Source organism: Alexandromys fortis, unplaced genomic scaffold (genome assembly GCF_014885135.2).
Source record: "Alexandromys fortis isolate MF-2015 unplaced genomic scaffold, M_Fortis_MF-2015_v1.1 scaffold_139, whole genome shotgun sequence".
In the NCBI taxonomy this organism is placed as follows: Eukaryota; Metazoa; Chordata; class Mammalia; order Rodentia; family Cricetidae; genus Alexandromys; species Alexandromys fortis.
Window position 1 is genome coordinate 1593453 of NW_026068020.1, and position 27358 is coordinate 1620810.

Consider the following 27358-nt stretch of genomic DNA (forward strand, 5'->3'; position numbering starts at 1 on the left):
TTTTTTTTTTTTTTTTTTTTTTTTTTTTTTTTTTTTTTTTTTTGAGTTAGGTTTTCTCTGTGTAACAGTTCTGACTGCCCTGGAACTTGCTTTATTGACCCAGTCCTTGAACTCACAGAGTACATGGTATCCTGCCTCTGCCTCCCTAGTGCTAGGATTAAAAGTGTGTACCACAACCACCGGGTTCCCCTAATTTTATTTTTAAGATAGAGTTTATGTAGTCTGGGATTCAATATGTAGCCCAAGATAGCCTTAACATCACGATGTGCCTTTCTCAGCCTCTAGTAGTGGGATTACAGTCACACACCACCGTACTTGGCGAATCGCTGGTTTTAAATCTACCACTGTACATACAGAGGCAGGCTTGCTCTCCACAGATCCTGCCTTACCTCTTTATGTAACAGGAGCCACAAGGGCCTTTGCTTTCAAATTCAAATGGACAAACAGCTGGGCTCAGCATTTTTCTATGAATGTACAAGACTACATGAGTCCTGGCTCCCTGGAGACATTCCTGAAGATGTTTCAGGGTGGCAGAGGCTCTCCTGGATTGCAGTGGGCTGTGAGACTTAGACAGGAAGGTGCCTAGGTGTCACCTGGCTCTGCTTGAGTGCGGTTCAAGCCTAGATATCCAACTCCAGATCCCACCTCTTTCTTAACACCTGTCCTCACAGCTCCTATGACTGATGTTTATGTTATTTATTTGATGAACAACTTCTCGCCCACTCTGTATAGCCCATGAAGGGCAAGGGCGGGTCTACATTGCCTAACACTGTAGGCTCATGACCAGAATATTCTAGGTGTTAAATTAACACCGAATGGGTGAACTACAACCTATTCAAGGAGAAGATTCTGGACATAAAGGATAGAATGAAAACATGGTTCATCATGTGTGTGTCTTGTGTGTAGGTGTGTGTCTGTGTGCTAATTTTCCTTCTGTGGCTTTTCAACCAAAAGAAACTTGGGAGGAGAAAGATTTTATTTGACTTGTAATCTCTAAGACAGTCTACCATTGAGGGAAGTCAGGGCAGGAATCTGGTGGGAGGAACCATGGCTAGCTTTCTTATAAACCCCAGGACTGTCTAGGAATGGTATTGCCCACAGTGGGCCAGGTCCTCCTATAGCAATTAAGAGAATCCCTTAAAGGCATGTCCAGTTACCAATATTACTCAGTTGAGACTCCCCTTTTGAGGCGATTCTAGGCTGTGTTGACAGTTGACACTAATTAGGACTGACAAGTAGAATGACTGTGGGGATTGGGAGCTGGGGGAGTGATGTGGGGGGGAGTAGCAATAGAATGAGCTGGAATGCGTTCATCTGCCACCTGCATTGCAGCTGATGCCTCTTGGCTTTCCCAAGAATTGTATCGTTGGGAGTCCCAGGCTTTTAGTCTATGGATGTGGGAGCACATTAGTGGGCGAATGGATGACCACTTCCTTAGGTCTGGTGACTTTTGCTCCTCAGCGGCCCCACCCTTCCTCCAGCCTGTAGTCCTGCTTCACTTCCCGTCTGACAGATGTGAGATGCAGAGCCTTGAGGGTGGCAGCTGGCTTGTGTAAGTTCTTCTCGTCCCTGGGGAAGTACTAGGTCAGAGGTATTTTCTAAGAAAATATACGGACATCAACAGCTGTCTCATATTGCGGCTGAGGCAGCTCAAGCAGAACAAATTATGTCTTTTCAGGGGCAGTTCCTGATCCAGTTTCTGCTCCAGGCCTTTATATGTCTGCCTACATGTACCAACCCAGGAGGGGGAGCTGTGGCATGTGAACCCCATCTCATAACTCCTGCCTTATTGTACATCCTGCTCTGTATGGTTCCCCCAGAGGTCAGATGGGGGGGTCACTGTGGTCCTTGTCTATCCCAAGGGCAAAGGTTGAAAATCCTGGTACCTAAAGAGGTATAAAAAAAATGGAGCTAGCCCTCACTCCTGCTCTTTTCAAGATTCAGTGTTAACACCTTGCTTTTCTGTGTCCCGGGGCTATTACTCCACTGGGGGTGGGGTGGCGGTGCAATGTGGGTTGGTTGGCAACAGAAAGTGTCTGTGAGCCTGTACAGCCTTGCTGGTGGGAAGAAACCCAGAAGCTCATGTTTGGACTTGTGGGTGTTCCTGCCTGAGATGGAGGAGGATGTCAGGGCAAGGGCCTTGGGAGAGGGACCTGGCAAAAGTCAGTGACCATCCCACTGATGGAACAATCTCCTGGGACTGCCCTGCACTTACAGAGATGTGAGCCACACACAGGAGGTTCCTTGGTCAGCAGAGTGTACCGGGGAGACGTGAGGTGGCAGGAGAGAGTCGGGAGGCCAGTCTGTCTTCCACACATCTATGCCCTGACCTTTGCTCACTAAATGAGACAACAGAAACAAAGATCTATGGACTTTTGGGACAACAAACAAGTGACAAGAGGAGAAAAAAATATCTACTTATTATCTCTGCAATGGACTTAGCAGGGGTAAGGGGTGTGACCACACCCCGAGTGCCCGACACCCCAAAGAGATCAATTCCCTTGCCTCACAGGCTGCACAGATGTGCAAAAACAACAACCAAACTTGTTTCATGTGTGTAAATTTTCCAAAACACACACAGAGGGATCCGTTTTTCCAGTCACAGTAACCACGAATGTTGTCATACCATGGCTTCATCGTAATACTTACATAAATCCACGTAACGACAAAGAATGCTGCTTTGCCACCCTGGACAGAAGGTGCTCAGGCTGCAGGGGTGGGGTGGGATGGGGGGTTGTGGGGAATCTTTGAGAGTTAAGCTATAGACTTCTTCTCTTGGTCACAAACCCTCCACTTGTTCCTTAAGCGCATACTCGTTATGCACAAAGAAGGAGTCTACACTAAGCTGCCACAGGAAAACGTTGTTCCTAGTGACTTGAAGGCTCCTCATGGATTAGTGTGCATATGTTATACTACAACAAAGCCTGAGGTGCTCGACACAGCCACTCTATTTTAAAGGAAAAACACATAATGGAGTAGAGAGGGGCACTCGGCCATTGAACTGACTCAGTGGGGAGGCTCATAGCTGCAAGGGATCCCACTGGCTCTCCCAGGGGAAGCTGCTTCTGGTAGGAAGCCCCACAATGAACTTATCTGTGTAAGTAGTGCGCCTTGGCTCCCTTGCATTCTGTGGTGTAGGGACCAATCCCAAGCAATGCAGTGCTGGAGAACTGAGTCCCAAACTATGTGTACTTAGGACTGGGAGTTTTAATGAGAGCTGATGAAGAGACTGACCCGGACTGCCTGCACTTTCCACCATGGCTTTCCAAGTGTAGGCCTCCACCCACAGCTCTGACTTCAGCCTGCAGTGTCTCCCCACCCCAGCCAAAGCTGCCCAGCCAGGTGTGACAATACACACCTGGAACCCTGGCACTTGGGAAGTGGTGATAACACAGTGAGTTCAAGGCCATCTGGGGCAGTGAGACACAAACAAAGGGACTGAAGAGGCGGCTCAGTTGGTAAAGTACTTGCTGTGCAGGCTTGATGAGGGCCTGAGTTTGATCCTTAGCAAACACTTTTTTTTGTTTGTTTGTTTTTTAAGCCAGTTTGGTGGTGTGTACCAGTAATCCTAGCACTGAGGCAGGAGGATGCTAGGTGCTTACTGACTAGCCAGCTCAGTCAAATCAACAAGTACCAGTCTCAGTGAGAGACTCTATCTTATGATATTTAGGCACACAGCAACAGAGGAAGACAGCAGAATATGGCCCACAAAATCAAAACAAAACAATTCCTTGTTTAGATAATGATAAAGCAGCCTCAAAGAAAGCCACCAACCAATCAGGTGAAACTGTCAAACTGTGTAGGATCAGATCTTGGGGCCTTGGCTTCTCTGCCGCGTCTGGCACATAGTGAGCCACAAACTGGGGGGCAGGGCCTTGGGGACACCGTCTATGCAGTTTTTGAGCAAATGTGACAACAGGTGACCTCAGCAGTACCAAGAGTGGCAAGGCATTTACAGCCCTACACTTTATATGAAAACTTGCCAGGTGTGATAACCCCCATTACTGCAAAGCCAATGTTAAAAGTCAAGTCCTCGAAATTTTAAATAGTAAAATACAGCACATCTGCACACGAGGCTCCTGTTTACATTCCCAGAATGGATTTCCCCCTCTCAAGCCTCGTTTCTAAGCATCGCTAATGACGTCTGTTCCGTTATGGCTCTTGAGAAGCTGAGCAGCGCAGCCCTGACACCACCCAATAGTCTTCTAAACTCAAAACCATTTCCCAATCCCATTTTTCACTAAGACCCGAAATAAAATGAGAGGCTTCTAGCTTCACGCTGCACTGTTTCAAAAATGGGGGTCATTTCTAAGGGACGGAGAGGTGAAGGATAGGGAGGCAGAGGGAAGGACGAAGGAAGGAAGGAAGCTGAAGGGCAGCAGGGCCAGGAAGCAGACTTACCACAGGGCTGGCCCGCGCCGAGCTGGCCCTAGAGGAGGCCCGGGAGCTGGAGTTGAGGTGGCCACTGTACTCTGAGGGCTACCACAGGATGCAGAGATAGAAACAAAGGAACAGGGTCAGCAAAGAGGTAAGGAAAGCAAAAGCCACCAAGATAGAGCTTCAGTTAGTGTGGAGGTTAGCCACACACATACACAGCAGTGAAAAAAGACAGGTTAGGGTTAGGGAGCAGACAGGATTCGGAAAGGGAGTTTGCACCTGCCACAAGATCAGGTGAACATCTATCAAGAATAAAATACAACAGCATTATCCACGGGATGCAGCTTCCAGCAAACACCGAGCATCGTTCAGTGCGGGTGCGCATCCCATCTCCTGTGTTTGCCTCCTGGGTACGCAGACAGCACTTCGCCAGAGCCCGAGCTGCCTTCGGCTGCATCCCAGCTCTGAAGCTAGCTAAGAAGAGGGCTGGCATTTCTAAGAAGAGGGGAGGTGTTGCTTTTCTGCCACCTTTCCAGGTGGAAACTGGAGAATCTGTCTTCTGAGTACCCCTGTCTACCTATCCATTTAGGCTTCCTAACTCTTGATGAAGGATGCTGATGGCCACCGGGCTGTAGCCTCTAAGCTTTAGTCTGTATTCAGCCACCTGCCCTGGGACAAAAGCCAGACTGACCTATGGGCTGCGAGGCCTTGTAAGCAGCACCTTCACTGTGAACTGTAAGGACTCTGGATCTTTGGGGGTGTTTGTGATGCCATCTTAAGGACCAGCCCCCGTGAGCAGAGCACACATCTATTCAGCTTCCAGTGACTCTCCAGTGAGCAGATAAGGGCTTGGCACACTTGCTGAATGCAGGAACAAATGACCCCAGCTCTTCGCTAGTAATGGTCGGAGAGTCTACAACTTACGTTACCAGCCCAAGGCTCCTGGGTCAGAACACTTCTCAGAGCAGCTGGCCTGACTTGACCCTCCTGAAAACCGGCAGCTACATCATGTCCCCAGGCCCCATGTGCCATCATGTCCAGAAGTCACTGAGGGTTATACAAAAGCACTGGATGTTTTAAAGGGTTGTGGCCAGTATGGTCAGGGCTGCAGAGGCATCCCGACTACATCTCTTCGCTGGATAAAGACATGTTTGCACTCAGGTGTGGGGCGTACAGAGATATAAGGACCATGCCATGTTGTTTCCTTCCTACTTAAGGACCCTTAGTCCGTTCTCTGACCAGCTGGACTGACTTGACCCTTTGGAAGAGAAGCATTCACGTCGTCAGGCCTCAGGCATCACCTATGAGGAAAAGTCAAGTGGCCAATGGGCAGCTAATGTAAGTCAGAAAGCTCTGAGTTTGAATCACACCTCCATCTCATTGGTCATGCGAAGGTTGTTAAACAGCAGTTAGGACAGGCCCTCATAGACATGCCCACCACAAAGAAGAGAATGTCTGTAGGGTCCATCACTGCTCTCACTTCCTGTGAGACAGCCTGCTCAGATGGGTGGAAATTCCTCCCAGGGTGTCAAGATTGGATTACCACACACAAGTACTAGCTGTCTCAGGGTCAGGAGGGGACAGAGCAAGTCCTGCAAAGTGAGACCAGCACCAACCATCACAGCAACCCCTGGGTCTGTCCAAACCCCTTTCTCCTTTTCTCAGGTTCAGAAATTCATTACCCATTATCTTACTTAGGAGCTACAGGTACTTGAAGCGGATGAAACCCAGCTAAGGCGCGTCTCTGACCTCGGTACAAACTGATGCACAAGGACATGAAATTAACAAGCGTAGACTTCCTGATTCCATCCTCCCTGACCTTTATCACAAAGGAAAACACAGAGAGCGTTTCCTCCTGTGACATCAGTCACCATCCAGCAAACACCCGTGGGTCATGCAGCACACAGTGAGGCATGATGGGAAACATGAAAAGTGCCTTACAGCCCGAGAGCCACAGGCGCTTCCCCTTCGAGCCCCATAGAAGCTGCTCTCATCCAGCACGGACGCCTGCAACAAGAACAGACTGTCAGGGCAGAAAACACACTCCTTTCTAAAGGACCACGGAGAAAACACTGAAAGAAAAGGTTAGCAAGAGTGATGTGTGCCAGGGAGAGGGTCCAGAAAACTCCATGCAGGCTCTGCGTTACCCTCTTCAGATCTTCAGAGAGCCACAGAGAACAAAAAGGTGTAGGAATCAGAAGGCAGACAGTGAAGTGGCTGCAAGTCAGCATGCAATTTCCCGAGAGTGTTGGAAACTGTTATTCTGAAAAACATTCCCCATGAGAATCGCCAATCAAGATTGAAAATTGGCAAGCATCCCAAACGTCCTGAAGTTCGTCAAAGCAAACTCACATGCCGTGTCAACACAACTATTCTTGCGTTAAGTGCTTTGGAATAAAACATTACGGCAATTTATCGTTTCGATGTTGGATATTTTATATCTCTTCAGAAGTTGCTACAAAGAAAACAGTATTTGATTACCTTGGACATTGCATGCAGTTAATCAAAGAGAAAGAGGTTTACAAGATCTCAGGCAGTGATGTCAAACCCTGTCCCATTTAAAGACACCTGAGTTTTCCTTATTCCTCTTCAGGAAATCCTGGCTAGCTTAGCCATGTACCTAACCCCTAAGTGTGCAAGGTGGTGGAAGGTCCCAGTTATTAATACAGTAACTTTGAAAATCTAGTTTTCTGCAGAATGTAAGAACCTACATTTAAAACTGGAAACTTCCCAAATTATATAGATATATGGAAATTTCCAAAGTACTATGGAAATGTGGATTAGAGTCTATTACGGCTGTCACCACATTCAGGAGCCATCTGTCTTTCTGCCAATAGGTAAATGTTGTCATTGTTTCCTTCCTAACAACCTTAACAAGTCTTCCGAGAGACGGAACAGGGTGACGGCTGTTGTCGGCAGTCAGGGGAAAGAAAGCCCAGATCTGACTAAAGGGGACCAAGAAAGACCACAAAAGGGCGGGTAAGCTATGAGTAAGTGCTGCTTCCTTAGCAGGGCAGGAAACGGGGCTCAGGGTGGGAAAGCATATGCAACAGGCAGAGGGGAGCATGCAGGGCAGGAGTGGGGAGCACACGCACCCAGTAACTCCCAGCAGGCCGGGCAGCACGGTATAGAAAGGAAGGCTGCTGGAGGAAAGCGAATGGCAGGCTTTAGACCTTGGGAAAACAGCAACAGACAGCAACATGAAGGCTGCCACGCCATGCAGTCAGGGTCTGGCAACTAAGTAACTATCCTACAATGCTTAGAAGGACAAGCCAGAGTTAAGGTACTGGGCTTTCAAGGCACTGGATATATGGAAATCCAACATTTACAGGAAAGAAAAATGATACAATTTCTAACTAGAAAACCACAGACTTTCCCAGAATCTCTGGGATGGGGTTACTGTTTTTCAATCCTTTCTGTTCAGATGGTGCTGGAAAAAGACTCAAAGCAAAGCCAACAGATGGACATAGTCACCGGGCCCGGTTCAAGGCCACCTAGGTACCTCATAGCCCAACCCCATATCTAGGGTTCAGCATTCCTGGGTTCATCCAACCAAGGATCAAAAATATCCGAAAACAACAAAACAAAACAAACCAATGTGCACTGAGCATGGACAGACTCTACCCGCATCATTCTCTGAACACAGCGTACCAATTATTCTACAACATTTATACATCCGGCATCATGAGTAAGCTAGAGCTGATTTAAAATTCACAGGCGGATGTGCTGGCGTTATGCAAATGCACATCACTTTATCTGAGGGGCCTGAGTACCTTTGGATTCTGATATCAAGGGGGACTTTGAACCATGCCCTCAGGTGCAGAAGACTACAGAGAGAACGTGTCAGAACGAGTACAACTGTTTCTATCAGGGTCACCGCAGCAGTCAAGACACAAAGGGAGTGTAAGGCTGTTGCTGGCTGCTCAGGGCTGGAACTTCCAAAAAGCCCAAGGGGATGCACGCCTGGAATACACAGAGCTCTGAGGGTTCATGCTGGGGTATAGAAGCAGCTCTCTGGGGGTACAGGACCCAGCTACAGAGCTGAGCCACAGCATAGGGTACAGGAGGGAGAAGGGAAAGATGCAGGGCCAAGCAACATGTCTTCCAGCAGCTGAGTCTGCCTGCGAAGGAGACAGCCAACCTCCAAAAGAGCACGTGCATTGGGATTTATAACACGGCGCCCTTGGGCTGCAAAAGAGCTCACGGGCCCAGAGATACAAAGGCCCATTTTGGCTGGATTTGAACCTTGGCCTTGTGAAAATAGGAAAGGGGCAGAGAGTCAAAGAAATGCTCGGCCCTGTCCACTTCTCCAAGATGCAGGAGGCAATGTGCACAGAGACCTTGGAGGTTGCTTCCTGGACACGTTTACAAAAGAAAAATATTATTTTTAAAAAGCAATTTGGAATCCCAAATAGGGGAACAATTGCTGGAAATGGAGAAACCCAAGAGACCAGTTTTGAGAACTTGAATGTTTTGTTTTGTTTTGTTTTGAGTATATATTTCACACACCCCTTCTTTCCCTAAGGTCTGCTTTTCCATATTAGGTCCTAAATGACATTTTTAGGAGATTGAGGAAGGTCTCAGCAAGCTAGCTAAGCCATTCCAAACAGCCTGAGCCCAAGCCTGTTGACTGCTCACTGAAGAGGTTGAAATGCGCTCTAAGCGTGCCAGTCCTAAAGTGCTTTGCAGAGGAAAGAGTGGGGGAACAGACCCGGGTTCCATTCTGGGCAGACAGGGGCTTGGAAGCAAGGCCACTACTGGGAAGGCCGAGGTCGGAGCAAAAGAATCCCTGCAATGAAAGAAAACAGTCAAGTCGGGTGAGGTGCATGGGGAGGTGTGAAAATCACTCCATCTCACGGGTGGGTTAGGGCTGGACACACAGAAAACTGTCTTCGGCACAAACACAACTTGCTGGGCAGGAGGGAAAGAGAGTTAGGGGAACAAGAGTCCATTAACTGACAGAACCAGAACGACTCCAGTAGACTGTTAGGACTTTAAGTCAGTGCGTATGTGCAACACACACACACACACACACACACACGAGCATTGATTTTAACCAATAACAAGATCTGGTGCTTTTAGTTTTCATAATCTGAGTTCTGACTTCTAAAATTTGGTGGGTAAAGTCCTAATCAGAAATGTATAGGGACCTCAGCTTTCTGCCTTAGGTAATAGTTCGCGGGGGATGGTGTCCAGTCTCACCCGCTTGGTGGACATTACATAAGAACGAATTAGGCAGGCACACTGGCAGGCTAAGTGTCAAGATCCTGAGATGCAGTCTGGAGAAATGTGTTTTATGTCTGAAGGGGCCAACTCTAATTCTGACCTTTAACTCTCAGGGTACAGATTCTTTCTGCTAGATTACTGGGTTGGACGTGGGCTCTGTTTCACTTGGGTAAATCCTTTAATTCTTTAGGGATTTTCTTTCCTCTTTATTTTTTCTTAATTTAAAAAAGATCGACTTATTTTACTTTATGTTTGAGTGTTCTGTGTGAATAGATGAGAGCGCACTGTGTGTGCCTGGTGCATTTGGAGGACAGAAGAGGATGCTGAATTCTCTGAAACGGGATTACAGATGGTTACGAATTGCCAGGTAACTCCTGGGAACTGAACCCAGGTCCCCAGCAAGAACAGCCAGTGCTCCTAACCACTGAGCCATCTCTCCAGCTCCTTCTCTTTGTTCTTTAAGGTTTACATCCATTCTGATGACAGTGCTGGGGAAATCAGTCTCACCTTATCCCATTTACTGTGATGCTGGGACCCAGCAGTGATGGCCTGAATTCTGGGAATAACTCAGGAGTGCCAATTCCGTGGCTTATGTGGGCCTCTGTCCACCTACCTAAGCTGGTTCCCTAGTTCGTTGAGTAGATGAGCCTTAACTAAAACATGCCGGCCCCGACCGGTAGGATTCTTTAATAACTAGAAATCACCTGTCCAGGTCAATGCACATGCGTGTGTGCAGATAGCTAGACTAGAATGGATTTTCATGCCGAGGCCACAGCACCCCTGACAAAGTGCCACAGAGTGCCTAGAGGGGATCATTGTTTTCAGAGAGGAGGTGAAAAGGTCCAGGCTCTTCATTTCCCCCCTTTGGGTTGGTTCTAATCGGAAAACAAAATACACACACAAGCATGCCATTGGTTCACTCATGGCAGTTGGCTGAATGAGACAACTTATGCTCAACACAGGACAGTGTTAAGTCTGAATGATGTAACATGTGTTAATTTCTCTCAGAATTCAGTAGAACAGCCATTCCAAGTAAGGGAGAAGGGACCCCACACACAAGGGTGCATGCTACAAAACCTGCAGTTTCTGTAGAGAGGGTGTGAAAGATTTAAATGGGAACCAACCAACTTCTCCTCCCTGGAGGACGACAAAGCGGAGACTCTGCCATCGCCGCCGCCACTGTAGCTGGAATTCTGAGCACCAAAAAGGGAGGGTTCGTGAGCGGTGAGTGTTTCCTTACCCTGCCCATTCCCACGGCAAGCACAGGCACCCCAATATGAGGACCCAGGGCCCTGGTTCACCTGAAGGATTTGCAGCATAAATTCTTAGCAAGTGAGCCTGATTGTCTGAGCTGTGAGCCTTTCACACCGTGGAACTCTGTCTCCACGAAGCTGAGTGCTCCATTATGGTTAGCCAGTTGCTTACCGAATCTCATGTCAAACCACCCAAGACCTCATACACCCAACTCTTCTCTTTGCCTATCTCCTTAGTAGTTAACAGTCTTTCTATCGCAAAAAAAAAAAAACAAAAAACAAAAAACAAACTTCAGCCTTTCTTCTGCTTAGTCCATCCCCTAGATGCAGAAAGGCAGGGGGAGGCTGAGAACCAGCTCCCACCTCTGCCGTGGAGGCAGCTGGCGTTGTGTATGCTCTGTAGAGCATGTGGGGGAGGCGACACTACACAGGAGACAGGAGACTTGGTAATCAAGCAGGGAGGAGACAGACATTCCCAAGCTTGTATCAGGCAGGTGTCTGGTTCTGTTGCATCTGGAAAGCTCCTCTCTCTGTCTACTCTTTCCTCCAGAGTCCCCCACAAGTTCAGAGCTTCTACAGTGTAACTAGATGAAGGTTATTTTGTTCTCCGGTCCTGTGGTTCTCTCTAGCTACTTGTTAGACCAATTTTACATCCAGTTTCACTCCGTGAGCTGCTTTGTAATCAGGCCTGTTAGCTTTTGACTTGCAGAGGCATTGCCTAAACCTTGACTAAATCATAAAGCACACCTGTACTGGATGTATGTATGACACACAAATGTCACCCCAAGCCACGGATGTGTAGAGAGGAGTGTTACCATCGGAAGGAAGCTCAACCTAAGAACTGCCAAATAACCTCAGTTATGGCAAAACACCATGAGGGAAAGCCACGACCGGCCAGTATTGGGAAACACTGCAGCTCTTATCGCTTATGCTGACAGCCACTTCTGCAGGCTTGCTGAGCACAGTTGGCCACACCACTAAAGGACATGCACAGGCAGCGACTGCAGGTTTGTGTCCCTGCAGGGCCCAGCTGCCTTCACGACTCAGCAGGTGTCAGTGTGAAGGGTGACAAAAGCCTTTAACTAGGAGTGCTCTGAAGTCTAGAACTAGAAAAGGTTTAGGGGGTCATAGAAAAAGCACAGGTAATTAATTCTAAGCAGGTTTGAGAAGGCTCAAGCAACCTGTTCTACCAGTTTGGAAAAGCTGAAACTGTTAGTTCCGTGTGTGTGTGTGTGTGTGTGTGTGTGTGTGTGTGTGTGTGAGAGAGAGAGTGAGAGAGAGAGAGAGAGAGATCTAAAGAGCCTAGAAATGGAATTGAATTGACTAAATGCTATCTTAATATAATTAAAATAGATTAAATTTTACACAAGAAACATTACCAGAAGGGGAAAATGACATTAAAAACAGGAAGGTACTAGGTCATTAAACTCAGATTAATCTGTTTGGATCTTGTGGCTTAATTAAAATGTGTCCAATTTAACCTTCTGAAATGTCCAACGGCTACACCCTTGACAGAGTCCAGGCCTCTCTTGAGCTCTGGCCCTCTCTCTGTCTCTCCTTGCACTGCTCTGGCTTGTTCGTCACTAGAATGCTTGCCTCCCACCCTCAACCGTAAGCACCTAAGGACTCAGAATTCTGTGTAGGCTCTCACATGTGCATCTTTGAGACAAACATCAAAACATAAACATTAAAGCTTGAAATATGGAGAACTGATAATGGGGGGCTTCCATCCACGTGAGAGCCGATTCACCAAAAGACATGCGTATGAAGGCAACAGACAGTAGCAAGCTAATTCTGCTTCCTGGGTCTTTTTAGGAACGCTTATCAGCGTTTACCCCGTGTAACATCTAGAATGCAAACCATGCTAGGAATGCTAGAAGGCTAACATTCTGAGAATGTTAGAATATGCTACAGGCATTGGGGAGGGGGAGCCAGGGTAATACAAAAAGAGCAAAGGAACTAAATTTAGCAATACATTTTAGACACGTTGAAGCAGCATCTCTGTGAGCACGTGCCATGCACGGTTGCTGTACTAACCCTGCCAGATCTTCTACTTAGGGACTGGGATCCGCAATAGTCTCCATCATAACCGTTAGTCTGTTTCAACAGAGAGAGAAGAGGTCACAGCAGCATAAGGAACAGCACAGGTACAAACCAGAGAGCAACAGTTACCCATGAGTCTTCTCTACAGAGGGAATGAAGGGAAAGGATGGGGCAGGCCAGGGAAGCACAAAGCCTGGCCACCCCCAAACTTCCAGCATGCCTCTCACTCCACTGAGACTCAGACAAAGTCCGGCAAACGTGGCACCAGTGACATTCCCTCCTGTGAGTGAGGCTCATGGCCTGACGTAGTTGCTTTTCTGGACAATTTTCTTACGCGCGTGTGTGCTCATGTATGCTTGTGTGTGTGTGTGTGTGTACACGCGCGTGCATACATGCATGCGCTTGTTTATGTGTGTGTAAGTAATCTTGTGTCCAGTCTTAGGTTAGTGCTGTGGAAACTCTAGATTTCAAGAAGGCTGAACACCAGACTAGAGGGCAGGGACCTGCTCAAGTCAAGTAGGTCAGTTAGATTCAAATTGATTTTTAAAAGAAAAGACAAAGGCCAGATGGTGGTGGTGGTACTTGCCTTTAATGCCAGCACCTGGGTATCAGAGGCAGGAGGATCTCTGTGAGTTCGAGGTCAGCCTGGTCTACAGAGAAAGTCTGTAAGTTCCAGGATAGCTGGGAAGACACAAAAACAAACCCTGTCTCCAAAAGAAAAGAGAAAAAACACTCTAAAGTGAAATCCAAAAATGCCCCTGGCCATGGCTAAAATTCACACACAGCCCAAGGACCAGGCCTTGAAACCAACTCTGAGTTTAAAATACAAAGGATGATATCTAGAAACAAGTTTAACCTTAAGGGTGTGAGGAGCTGCTAGTTTCACAGTAAGCTGTGGCCATGCTCCGTGGCTAGGGGACAGGCGCTGCTGGGGCACACCCTAAATCTTAGGCCTTGTCCTGGGCTTCCTCCTAGCTGGCTTGCCTCACCAGGTGAGGGCTGTTACAGTGGTACACTGTGGAAGACGGGGTAAGAGCTCTGTGGGGACCCTGGGGGATCACAAACGCTCAGCAGACACGTGGCACAATTTACTAATGATCGGCATTAAACATAAACGTAAATTTTCCAAATAATTTTGAGATGGAGAATACATGAAGCCCAGGGGCTCTGAGATTAAAAAAAATCACACCTGCGATGTCCCAGAGAAGAGGTTATAGGTTTGCAAAACTCACTGCAGAATTCTTTTACTGTACACATTTCAAAGGGACAGAAGGCAATAGGGCTCTTAGATAAAAGGCTCATTTCAAGGACTTTATTTTTGTTGCTGAACTGGAGTTTTTCTCAAAGGTTATTTCTACAGCAAAAGAGCCAGCTTTTTATATTATTATTACTATTATTATTTTTATTATTATTTTGAGACAGGGTTTCTCTGTGTAACTTTGGAGCCTATCCTGGAACTCACTTTGTTGCCCAGACTGGCCTTGAATTCACAGAGATCTGCCTGTCTCTGCCTCCTCATTGCTGGGATTAAAGGTGTGCACCGCCACCGCCTGGCTGCCACCAGCTAGTACTCTTAATTTGAATGGTTATGGATTAGGAAAGACTGGGGTCTATTAAGCAAAATGATTTCTTCACGCTTAGTCTTTTAAAAGGACACAGAGAGGCCCTGGGAATTCTCGGTCTGATGGGTTCATTGAGGAACCCATAGTGGGTGGCCAACAACCGACACTCAGCACCCACTAGAGAGCGGGGCCCAGGTACTGCAATCTATGCTTTAGGCCCCCATCCACAAGCCAGGAGACAGGGGGAGGGTGATGGCCTCATAGTGTCCTGGGTGAAGACTGGCAGTTGGACTTTGGAAAAGCACCCAGCAAGTTAGTAGAAACAGTATGGCTACCATCTGTCACTGCACACAGTTAGAGTCACACAGCAAAATTATCTGACCACCTCACCCAGGCGTAAGGACTCCCGTACTCCGGCTCAGGCTGGGCCTGTTGGCATAAGGGTGGAAGAGGAAAACAGAAATGGGAGTGCCAGAGGTAAGACAGGGCTAAGCAACCATAGAGGCAAAACCAGGCAACCTTTAAAATCTTAGCAGAAACACATTTCCCATGACTTCGAATGTCTTACTTAAAAGAAAACACATATTAGAACCATCGTAAAATCTAAGAACACTAAATTGCTTCTATGCAACAGTTGCTTAGTTCATGAAACACAAAGCCCATTTGTATCATACTTTCTTCTTGACATAGATATGATCTAATTAAATCAGGGCAAGGTCTAGAGATGCACTATCGCCAGGTTTTAAATAAAGATAATTAAAACCTTATGATAACCCCCAATCTTGGTTTCCCCAAGGGGCCCATGTTTGCTGATTCAAGGATGGTCACTACCCCTCCTGACCTTTCGGGCTTATCATCCTTGTCATCCCAATAGAGAAGGCATGTCCGGGGAGTCAAGAAAGAAACCATCTTAGGAATTTGCACAGTAAAGGCTTTATATTATTAATATATTAAGCGGCATAATCTGGCCTTCATGGACACAGAGGGAGATGTGATTGCACTCGGCAGGGTTGACAGATGCCCTTGAGGTTCTCAGCTGTTCCAACCAGCAGGGGACAGAGTTTTAGGCACCTGGCAGGTGTGAAAGTCTCTGGGGGAATCAGGAGTGGCACTGTCACCGTGACCTCAAGTGGGTCCCTAAATGCTCTGGGCTTGTTCCACACCAACAAGAATAGCAGGTTGGACTCTTATTTCCAGGGCCCTAGCTCTCAGATCTGGATTTCCACTTTTAGTCTAGTTCTTTGAAACTCCCCCCCCCCCAAAAAAAACAAACAGTAATTTTTGGGGTGGTGGCACGTGCCACAGCATAAGTGAAACTCAGAAGATCACTTTCGGAAGTCAGCTTTCTAGCCTGTTAGAAGTCACTTTCCACCAAGTGGGTCCCAGGGTTTGAACTCAGGTTGTCAGGCCTGGTAGTACTGGCCTAAGTTTAAGTCTACCACGGGAGAGTCATGTAGCACATGGATGCTGATAGGGAAATTCACTGACTTTCTCCCATTCTCATCTTCGGCTCACCAACTGTGGACCTCCTTCCTGTGTGAAGCTTCACACCTTAGGACAGATATACTGGAATCTGACAGAGTCCAGCATGGAGACCCAATTCCCTAGAGGCTCATACAAAAGGTGAATGAATGCTGTAACATCTGCAGTGTTGACGCTACAATTAACTCTTTGGAGCCAGGACAGCCTTATTGCTACTCCTAGAATCTTAAGATGACGACATTCCTCCCTTGGGAACCTGAGGGACCACAGGTCTGAAGATGACACATTGTTCCAGAGTTTTGGGTTCTGCTTCCGTCTCCCGCCTGTTCTATTGGCTTCCTTCTTGACAGTTCTGGGGAAAGCTCTCTTGCGAAGTTACCACCAGGAGGTTACATCCAAGGCCCACCTCTCTGTTCTGCCCTTCCAGCCCCTCCCCTGATGCCCAAGTGTTCTTCCTCCTCTCGGTTTCGAGAGCCAGACCTTTGACACCTCCCACAGCTGCAATGCCTGGGCCTGGCCCCAGCTGTCCCAAACTGAGCTTGTACTTAGATTCTGCTTACATAAATCTTGCTTCCTCTAAAGTAGATCGTGTCTGAGGGGCCTGTGAGGAAGTCACAGCTGCATCGTCAAAGATGCTCAGCAGAAACTTCCCAGCACTCACTTCACATGTAACTGCCCAACAAAACCACACAGGGGTTTGTCTTAAGCTAGGAGGAAAGGGACAGGGGTGGCAGCCTTATTGTTGAAGCCAAGGTAAGCACACCCCTGGTGCATGTTTAGTCAAGAGGTAATACTGTGTGACCTAACTGTTGCTGTGACGAGAAGCCAACCCTTAGTATATCAGAGCGGCTGCTTGGAGACCTAGTTATCACAGTGGTGAGATGCCATGGCCACCCTGAAGCCAAGCGAATGGACACGCTTACTAAGCTCAAACCCAACAGCTCTGCTTTGTTTCCCAGAGTACACACTGACGTCTAATGCAGCTACAGAGGCTGCGTGCATTAGCCGTGGAGCGGTCAGTGAGGAGCTTCTGGTGCAGTGTGGAGCACTTGCCTAGGATGGGGGAGGTTCTACATCCAAGCTCAGCACTGCGAAGAAGAACCCTCACTATAGCTGATTGGAAGACTGGGGGTGGCGGAGGTCACAGCCTCCTCTCCAGGGAGCCTCCAGCTATTGCAGAAACATCTTCAATAGCGTATGGCTACTTTTGTGTGTGTTTCCACACACATGTATACACATGTGGAAGGTAGTGCACAGGTTAAGTATCATTTCATTCTCCTTTTGAGACATGGCTTCCCAATGGCCTGGAACTTGCTAAGTAAGGCTAAGTTAGGTGGCCAGTCATCTTCACTAATTGTCCCTTGAACTGGGATCATAAGCACATACCACCGCACACGGCTTTCTTCATGTAAGTTCTGCGAGGTGGAACTCAGGTCTTCATTGACCACTTCAACTATTTCCCCAGTCCAACTCCTGGCTGGTTTAACCAAGGCCAGCTTTTACTGGAGAGTGTGTGGCAAAGTGGGCATTGCAGTGTCCAGTCCATCACACCAACAATTCTGAGACAATAACTAACCACAGTCCTGTAGTTTCATATTGTGGGAAAACTATTGAAAACCGATGCCCTTTACTCTTTGGGAAATGACAAGTAACACCCACCCTCTCCCCAGCTTGGCCCGGCCCGGCCCACCCGACCCTCGGTTAACTTATATACAAGCACTTCATCAGCGATGTGGGGGACCAGCAGAGGAGGGGGTGATGATCTAAGGACTGAAAGCAGGGACAGGAAACCAAAGGTGTGCCATGCAGAAGCAATCACGCCGTTACTGACCCTTAGGCTGCCGCGACTACCCACGGACAAGCGCTCATCTTCGTCAGAAGCCTAGTAGAAGACAGGATGAAAACACAACCGTGAGCCGGAATGGGAAGGATCTGCCGATCTGACTCCGCAGCAGTGGGTGGACCAGCCACCCCGAGGGCTCAGAGGGTGTGCGCCCAGGCCCTCAGAATGCCTCAGTTTGCCTAAGACTGCTTATGGAAGCACAGTATATCACAGGTAAGGGGGTTATTAATAAGCCTCAATGATTATAAAAATTATTTATGGGTGTTTAACAGCAACAATAAGCATTTACGCTGTGGGGAATAATATATTAATAATAATATTTAAGCATTTCCAAACAGGGATGGAGATACAGTTTAGTAGTGGTAGGCAGGGTGCCTAAACTTGCATGAGGCCCTGGATTCAGTATTTAGTTTTTTTTAAAAACCCCAAACACAATTTCTTTACACAATTTAGCCCCAATAAAGAGAACGGTCTTTATTCAGGTAAAGATAGCAGTTTTATACCAATAATAGCAACTAATATATCTATTTCAGCCACTAGAGGAACGATTAAGGCTCCGTCAACTTGCTCCTTGCTGTGAAGGAGCATGGTACTGACCGATGTGTTTCTCCGGAATCTACGAGAGTAGCGCTCGCTGTCTTCCTACCGAAGCAAAGGAAATGGCAGAGAGAGGTTAGAGAGAGCAAGGCAGAATCCTTAGAAACCCTAGAAGATCCTCAGAATCCAGTGTTTCTGATATACATGGCAAATCAGTATTTTCTCTGGTTTCGTTTAAAGGGTCTAAGGAAAGGACTGTGGGAAACAGCTCCTCGGGGGAAATCCCTAAGAAGCAAAAAACACCAGCAGAGTTCGTGGCTTTAGAAGCAGTCAGAGGGCAGTGAGCAAGCGCTGGGGCAGAAAGGAAGCCTTGCTTTTTTTGTAACCTTATAATCTGGTTTAAAATCAACCCTTTTCCCTCTGAACTGACTCCACTTTGGGAAGTGATTTCCCCAGAAAACTCCAATGTGAATGCCACCCAGCTTGCTTTATGGACTCCAAGACAAACAGGTTTCTGCATGCTTGTCTCTGGAGTGGAAGTGGGAGCTTTTCTTTCTGGAAGTGGCCACCTTTTAACCGTCCTTAAGATTTGATAAGAAAACACACCTTAGGGGATGTGTGACACAGCTAACTGGGCTGGGCAGTGAGTTTTTGTATCACACATAGCATCTAAGATGGCAGAGGCGGCCTTGACTCTCCCTCGGGCTGTTTAAGGGTGAGGAGCCTTGTCGAGAACATTTCTAGGACTTCAGTGCCAAAAGCCTGCGTCAAAATCCAGGACGGCAGCCAGGATCTGAAGAGGCGGGTAGCTTAATAAGACCAAAACTGTGCTCTCGGATCAATGGAAAGCACCAAAGGGTGCGCCACCCAGAGTCTTGCCACTTGGGCACCTCTCCTGAGAGGCCTGGGGGCCTTGGCTGCCCTGGGAAGACAGGCAGGTTCTTAAAGAAAACAGATGGGGGAGGGGAGTCTCAATAGTAGGGGTTTTCTTTCTTTCTTTCTTTCTTTCTTTCTTTCTTTCTTTCTTTCTTTCTTTCTTTTTCTTTTCTTTTTTTTTTTTTTTTTTTTTTTTTTTTGGTTTTTTGAGACAGGGTTTCTCTGTAGCTTTGGAGCCTGTCCTGGAACTAGCTCTTGTAGACCAGGCTGGCCTCGAACTCACAGAGATCCACCTGCCTCTGCCTCCCGAGTGCTGCGATTAAAGGCATGAGCCACCACCGCCCGGCAATAGTACGGGTTTTCATGGTTACAGAGGAGACCAGAGGAGCCAACAAACAGCAAGAGATTCCGAACCGAGTATGCGAGTTTAGAGACGAGAGTGATAGGGCAGCTGGCTGTCCATGAAGGAAGGAAACAGTCTAGGGCCTCTTCTGGTTCATCAGAACAGCGAGATGTTCCGATGGTAACCGGAGGTTCTCTGGAAAATTCTTGCACAAGGGCACATGCCTCGCTGGAGTCCCCGGGGATCTTCTGATGCAGAGAACTGGGGAAGCAGTGGCAATGGTGTCTCACACACAACACCAGCCTGCAGACATCAGCAGTCCCCTCCAGCACAGGGACAGGTCACACGCCTGGCCAAGCTGTTCCTAACAACACCACACCAGATGCAGAAATGCCCTGAGGAAGACCTCTGAGTATCAAATTACAGGGCAAGTGGAATTTACTGGCATAATTAAACTGCAGTCAGAATTCAATTAGAAACCATTTACGTCTTAAAATGATATTCAAGGCCTACCATCCACTGCTCGATGTCGCCCCATTTTGTATCCAGCCCATAATATTTCTACAGACAGAAAGGGAAAGAAAATTAGGCAAGAAGTAAACAGTAAAGACATAGGAAACGGTTCCACCATGCTCTCCCACCCGCAATGACTTTTGGAGGCGGCATGCCAGGCACGGTGGCCACACAACTGGGGTCTGCTGAGAAGCCATTGGCTGAGCACTGATGCAACAGCCTGAGAGGAGACCTCTTTCCTTCTGGCCCACTGGGTCCAGAGCAAAATGCTCCTAAGATGGGATGGCCATCCAGGAAAGCAAACCTTGCGCAGAAGCCCGGCAGGCCCCTCTGCAAAGCAGCTCACAGCTTTAGGGCATGCTTGCAGAAGGAACAAACGCTGTCTAGGAGTGTAAGCACAGACCCATCCCATCCTGCTGCCCCAGGAAGGGTTCAAACAGGAGGCAGGGAGCAGGGCTGTGCTGAGCTGGCTTGCAGCTGTGTGCTGCTGCGCTCTGACACCTGTGCCAGATGCAGGTTGGAGAAGCCACACCTGCTGACAGATGCCCGAGACCTGCAGAGCAGGCCTTTGGGTGGGAAGAGATTGTGGCTACCAGCTCCAGGTTTTATCCACCAACTCTAAGCCACGGTGGTTCAAATCAGACTGAACAAGGTAGGTCGAAACAGCTGCTTCTATCACTAGAGTGGCCCAGGTTGGATGAGAACCTGGGCTTGACAACCGGCTTGGCATTGTTCCTTATTTCCTCCCCAATTTCCAGCAAGAAAATCAAGGAACAGAAAACCAAACCTCCAGGATGTCACATTTTACACACCTTAAGCTTACAAATCAAAAACATAAAAATGGGTGTGAGAAATACAAGGCAATGTTAAAATAACTTTCTAGTCACTCAAACTTGCATTATGTTTGGTTTAGTTTCACCTTGAAGGAGGGCCGGATTTCAGATACGTATATGGCCCTGCCCTTCCTCAGAGAGAGGTTGGTAAGTAGAAAACCAAAAGAGAAGAAATTAGGGGGAGAACTCACACAGTCTTGAAAAGCCATGAGTGTCAAGCTAGTGCAAAAAAGCCACGCAAGCAGTCTTTTCCTGCTGAGTTACGTGCAAAAGCCACATCTGTGTACAACAGAGGTTCTCAACCTGTGGGTTGCATATCAGATATCCTGCATATCAGATATTTATTATGATTCATAACAGTAGCAAAATGGCAGTTATGAAGTAGCAACGAAATAATTTTACGGGCGAGGGTCACCGCAGCATGAGTTGCGTTAAAGTTGTCACAGCATTAGGAAGGTTGAGAACCAGCATTAGGAAGGTTGATGCAGAAGGTTCTGCAGGGTGCTGACCCATGAGAGGGTTGTGATTGTGGAGATCAAAAGCCAAAATTATCGTTGCTGTGTATAGTTGCCATGGAAGCCACCGATCATCCACCTCTATCTGGTTCTACATCCGTTGTCAGTAGAAGTCTTTGAAACGTATAACTTGGTAGAACTAGCTTCCATCAAACCAAAACCTAAGAACGTTATCGGCTAGCGCCTAAAACACACAGTGAGATTTCCCTTCTCTGCTCTAGCCTGCCTACACAATGTCCCCACCAATGTACATGGGAAACGCCTTGATTTATGGCTTACTTTTGTTTTGTAACTATAAAAAGTTTAAGTATTGGGGGCAACCTGAATCCCTGGACAAGGTCATTCATTTCTGGCTCAGAATAAACTCTCTTATTCCCCTTGGAGCAAGAGCTGTTTTGTTTTGTTTTATTTTTATATCAATACCAATTTCCTTAGAATACACATTTGTAAAGGAACTAAAAGCAAACACTTGCTAAACTGTCCAAGACACATTTTAATTTCATTTCCAGCGAGTGCCGTGTGTTAAACCCTCTTCTGTTCTCAGCTATGCTAGCTCCACCCTTACCTATGAAATCCAGATCCTAATTCGTATGTAACATATGGCGCCTTTGTTCCTGTCTGATTTTTAGTTAACAAGACAGGAAGGGAGCCAGACTGAGGCACAAGGTACTTGACTTTGAGAAACAGCCTTGAGCACTGAGGAGCTAATTGGCCGAATGGCCACAGGACCAGGAGAGAACACTCCTGTCTCCTGTCCTCATCACAGTTTTGAGCATTAAGGAAAGCCTTCCCTTCCTTCGGACTTATACAAACTGTGTGGGTTTCCGGAGCTCCTCCAGCTGTGCCCTGCACCTGAGCTCACATCTGACAGTTCCCACATTGCATCTCAGGCCTGTCAGCAAAAACCCAACCATGACCTGAACAGGAAAGGGTAGGAAGTGAGAGGAAATGACCAGATTTAGCCCCCTTCCTGCAGCCTCACTGTCCATCAGGGCTCCCCAGCCTTACCAGAACGTGCCAGAGTCCTCCTGGGATTCTAGGGGACAGGGGACACACTGGCTTCTGTATCCATTCCATATAGGATGCTAGGACCACTACCAGTGTGCCTACAGATTCTGCTGGCTACCCACTGGACCTTTCTGCCTCTTCAGGAGAGATTTTCCAGTGGAGACAGGATGGGCTGGGCTGAGGGTTATCTACTGAGCTCAGGATTGCATACACTGGGCTCTGAGGCTTACCGGTGACATGTATAAGAGGCCTGTGTGTTCTGAACTCTAAGATCTGTGTTCTTGCTCTGATATATCACTTTAAAAGGAGGACACAGCTATTACAGGTAGAAACTAAACATGTTCAGGAGGAATACAAGCTCCCCCACATGGGAAAGGCCCACACGTTGGAAAGGCTCACCAAGCCCCATAACCTCTCTCAGGGGCCAGTTGCACCCCACTCCCCCACGACTGAGCCACAAGTCCCTGGAGAGCCAGCTCTCAGTATGTTCCGCTCACTGTCCTTGCTTCTAAGCCTCAGCAGCTGTCACGGAATGGAAAGCCACATTAGCCTAGAATGCTCCAGTGCTGAGTCGGGAGAACAGCTGGATTTTGTCCCTATAATTGTTTTTAATTAAAAATTTTAATTCCACCTCAAATAATCTATGATCTTTTACTCTCTTCTTAATTCTAGATTTTTATTCTTTTCTGCCCTGAAACGTATAACTTGTGATCCTCTGTCTCAGCCTCCCAAGCGCTGGGGCTACCACACTTAGACTAATAACCAATTCCTCTCTCTCTCTCTCTCTCTCTCTCTCTCTCTCTCTCTCTCTCTCTCTCTCTCTCTCTCTCTCTCTCTCTCTCTCTCTCTCTCCCTACCTACCTTCCCATCTTCTCTCCCTCAGTTTTTTGAGACAGGGTCTCATCGCTGTCTATGTAGACCAGAGTGGCCTCCGAACGACCACATAATCCCAGTATAGCCTAAACTATGGGTGATCCCCCTGCCTCTGCCTCCTGAGTGGTAGGATCAGAGCACAACAATGTCTTACTATGTGGCCATTTGCACTGGTATGTTTAAGGTTTTCTAATAAAGTCACCTGGGGAAAAAACCCTTTATCTTTTAATACACAATTTTAAAAGCTTCCCCCAATTCTAAAATGTGGTTTGTGTTAGAATTCTTTTCTGCCTCAGAGACAACTCTCCAGTTCCTTGAGGCAAAAGGATCAAGGGATGTGTCCGATGCATGGCTGCCGCCTCGTGTGAAAGAGACTTGTTAATCAGGCAGGCAGACAGAGGTGGCGGTGGGCACGGCAAGCGGGGTGGGCAGCACACGGCATTGCTCTGCAGGTGTCAAAGCCTCAGGAAAGGGGGAGCAGCACATGCATGTTAGAGATGAAGGACAGAGCCTACCTTCTGGACTTGGTAGATCTACAGCGAAGGGCAAAGGGAAAGGGGAAGAAATAGAAAAGGCAGTTAAAATTGCAGGAATGGTTCAGAGAGGTTCAGCAACAACTACAAGTATGAACGAATGCTGTACTGCAGAAAAACCAAAGATCGCTGATTAAATATGAAGGAAAAAATGAATTAAGTCCCACTTCTTCACTTGTCCTGTGATGTTCTAGGCAACGGCTGGGGGTCGCTCCACACCAGTGTCTGCAGAGCCCACTGGTACCTAATGCAGAGTGTGCGTGGCCTATTGCAACACCGGGAAATAGGAATTAAAGACATCTTTTGATGGGGACGAGCAGGGACGAAGATGCAGAGGGAGTATGGAGGGGCATGAGAGGGGAATGGCGGGGATTCTGATCAAAGTGCATCATACACACACACACACACATACGCACACACATACATATGCATATGCACACACACATATGCATATGCACACACACATATGCATACGCACACACACACATGAATGAAACTGTCAAAGAGTAAACATTAAATTACCTTTAAAAGGAAAACTGCTTTTCTTACTAATAAAAGTTTAACCAGAAAAGTGTCCAGTTTTAAGTAGGAAATTGAATGGTAAGATTCAGAAACGATTATTAGAGGCTTTATCATCCTGGTCCATGCAGATTTATAGGAAATAGAAAGAGTGTTCTGGCAAAACACTGCAGCCATGGAATGTGCTAACATACAAGAGGGGCTTCCTCTCCCAACAGAGAGATTTTCATCAAGACTTTCTCTCAATTTCACAGTTACTGCTAAGACGTAGATCAGACACCACTAAGAAGTAAATACTTGCATTCATTGGACAAGCCACGGGTTGTATTGGGCCTTGTTAAGGACACGGGCCTAGAAATTTGGCACTTGTCTTCAGATAAGAAAGCACAGGTAAATACAGTCAACATTCAACTACAATAAACACAGCATCTCAAATCAAAATGGTTACGCAGTCAGGGACAGTAAGAGAGACACTATTTCCTATCAGTGCAAGCTCTCCTGTGATGTTCAAGGATCTCTGTTATTTGCCAGAGTGCCAATATATTATTCTCATCTGGTAAGCCCATTAAAAGGAACTCCAGATCCACTCAATCAGCCCCAAAGCACAGTTCAAGGATGCTGCTGTTGGCTCTTACCATCTGCACCAGACAGGAGCCGTTACCAGGGAGACCTAGAGCGCCCTGGGTCTGGATATAGCTCACTGTTTTGACTCGGTGGCAGACCTATACCCCAACACAGCTGTCTTTCTCAATGGCTCTTTGCACACTCTGCAAACTCTCTTGGGGGACCCCAACTCTGGCCACCAGATTTAGGGAGGCCTCCTCAGCTCATCCAGGCTGCCTTAGCTCTGACCCCTTTCTGTGGGAAAACCATTCCTGATCAGCAGCAGCATGTACAGGAGAAAGCAAGGATCGCGTTTCTTAGTTTTATAACAAAATACCAGCCCTACTGGCTAAACACAAGCCGTCCAAAGCAGATTCATTTCTCCTTAATCAACAACTTAAAATGCCAGTGCCCTGGGCTATCAAATGGTATGAGCTCAAGTTGGGCTCGCTGCTTCTAATAATAGCCAAGGCTGAGAAGAGAGGCGGAGGGAGCAGTCTGCGAGGGGCTGCAAGCCTGGGCTGTTAGCTGCTCTCATCCTTCTCTGTAGACTTGTCTGCTGACACTCGTGCAAACGCACATTGCTTCTCTTCCTGACCACAAACGTCAGCTCTGGCTGACAAATTCTGCCACAAAGGCAGCAATGAGGAGATAGTTGGTGTTCAAGGCCAATTATCCTTCTGCTCAAAAAAAAGGACTCAGCCAATTTCCTCGTCACTGTGGATGCTGCCATACTCACAGAGAACTCTGCCCAGGGCATCTCACCTAAGACTCTGTAGAAGATCTTTATGTAATCGTGCAATATGTATCAATCAACACTACCCATCAGGAAGAATAGATGCATGTACACATACTCTAACTCACTTTCACCTTGATCTCTGTAGGAATTTTACATCTTGGTGAAAGTCACTCACGACACCGAGCTCACTAACAGGCCCGAGCACAACATGGAGTCAGCTCACAGCCTCACTGCATCCCATGGCCCTGAGTCCTTGGTTTGTCTCTGGTAAGAGGTAAAACCAAGAGCCGTGAGGCGCGTCACACACTAGAAGGACAGTGGGGCAGAAAGTGCAATGAACCCTCTGGAACACACAGCAGCCAAACGCCCTGGGGGATCTCTGCAGAATGCTGGTGCTGGGAGGGACTCCGGGGTGGAGTGGGTGCCTAGCATACAGGAGGTCCTGGGTTCGATCCCCACTACCACCAAAAGAAAGAGAGAGAGAGAGAGAGAGAGAGAGAGAGAGAGAGAGAGAGAGAGAGAGAGNAGGAAAGAAGGAAGGAAGGAAGGAAGGAAGGAAGGAAGGAAGAGAAGGAAAGAAGGAAGGAAGGAAGAGAAGGAAAGAAGGAAGGAAGGAAGGAAGGAAGGAAGGAAGGAAGAGAAGGAAAGAAGGAAGGAAGGAAGAGAAGGAAAGAAGGAAGGAAGGAAGGAAGGAAGGAAGGAAGGAAGAGAAGGAAAGAAGGAAGGAAGGAAGAGAAGGAAAGAAGGAAGGAAGGAAGGAAGGAAGGAAGGAAGGAAGAGAAGGAAAGAAGGAAGGAAGGAAGGAAGGAAGGAAGGAAAAAAGGAAGACAGATTGATGGAAGGACTAGGGGAGAACCAGAGAAAGCTGACAGTGGATGAACTTAAGCAGGGCATAGCGATCACACGGTGCAGCTCCCACAGGGCTCCTGGCTCGGCATATGACTGGAGCCACCCTCTGTAACTGGGATGCATCTAAGAAGCAGCAGCACCTAGCCCCAGAACGACCTCTCTCCCCATCACACTATCCTGTGGCTCCCACAGTCAATGGGAAGGAAGATCTAGCGGGGCCCTACACATAGTGGTCCACAAATGCCTACTGAGTGAGAAGAAAGATTTCGGAGAAAAAGATACCTGGCAGTCTGAGAAACAACTGCGACTTGGTCATTTAAAAAAAAAATCAATTCAATTCCAAATAAACTATCCAGTATGTATGCCGAATCAGGTGAGGGCAGGAGCTCCATCTGGGATGGTCCCTTGCACGCTGCCAGCTCAGAGGTGCAGGTGCGGTGCAGGACAGGTGGTCTTTTCTGATTCTTCACTTGTGGGGCTAGACATATGTCTCTGGTGAGCATCCTGAAAGCGCTCCCTGGTGTGAGCATCCTGACAGGTGTTCACCGGGTTCTGATTTCTCTGAGGCTCACCTCACCCATGGCTGCAAGACGAGGCGTGCGAGGCACTTCAGTTAACTTGAAGGCCTGGCAATCACAGTTCTTCTGGGAAAAGGCCACAAAAAACCAAGGACCGCCTATTTTTTTTATTTTAAAAAGAAAAGAGACAGATGCTGGATGGATACCAACCCCTGCTTCTTCTTTCTTCCTTCCTTCCTTCCTTCCTTCCTTCCTTCCTTCCTTTCTTTCTTTCTTTCTTTCTTTCTTTCTTTCTTTCTTTCTTTCTTTCTTT

At 47.5% G+C, this 27358-nt stretch overlaps 1 protein-coding gene across 12 annotated transcripts in view; it reads right to left on the reverse strand.

Annotated features, from left to right (window-relative positions):
- Lrrfip1 (LRR binding FLII interacting protein 1) overlaps positions 1-27358 on the reverse strand; it is a 127726-nt gene that overhangs the window by 32747 nt on the left and 67621 nt on the right. For 3 of the 12 annotated variants that reach the window (XM_050163018.1, XM_050163015.1, XM_050163016.1), the window contains exon 3: positions 17775-17825. The exons of 7 other annotated variants lie outside the window; for them this stretch is intronic. In XM_050163018.1, coding sequence (XP_050018975.1) covers positions 17775-17825 — 51 coding nt within the window. Of the gene's footprint in view, positions 1-4401; positions 4480-6318; positions 6385-7472; positions 7518-9088; positions 9167-12893; positions 12954-14851; positions 14891-17774; positions 17826-18383; positions 18429-20055; positions 20104-23799; positions 23818-27358 lie in introns of all 12 variants that reach the window. 2 more of the 12 variants (XM_050163026.1, XM_050163027.1) reach the window with 2 other exon arrangements.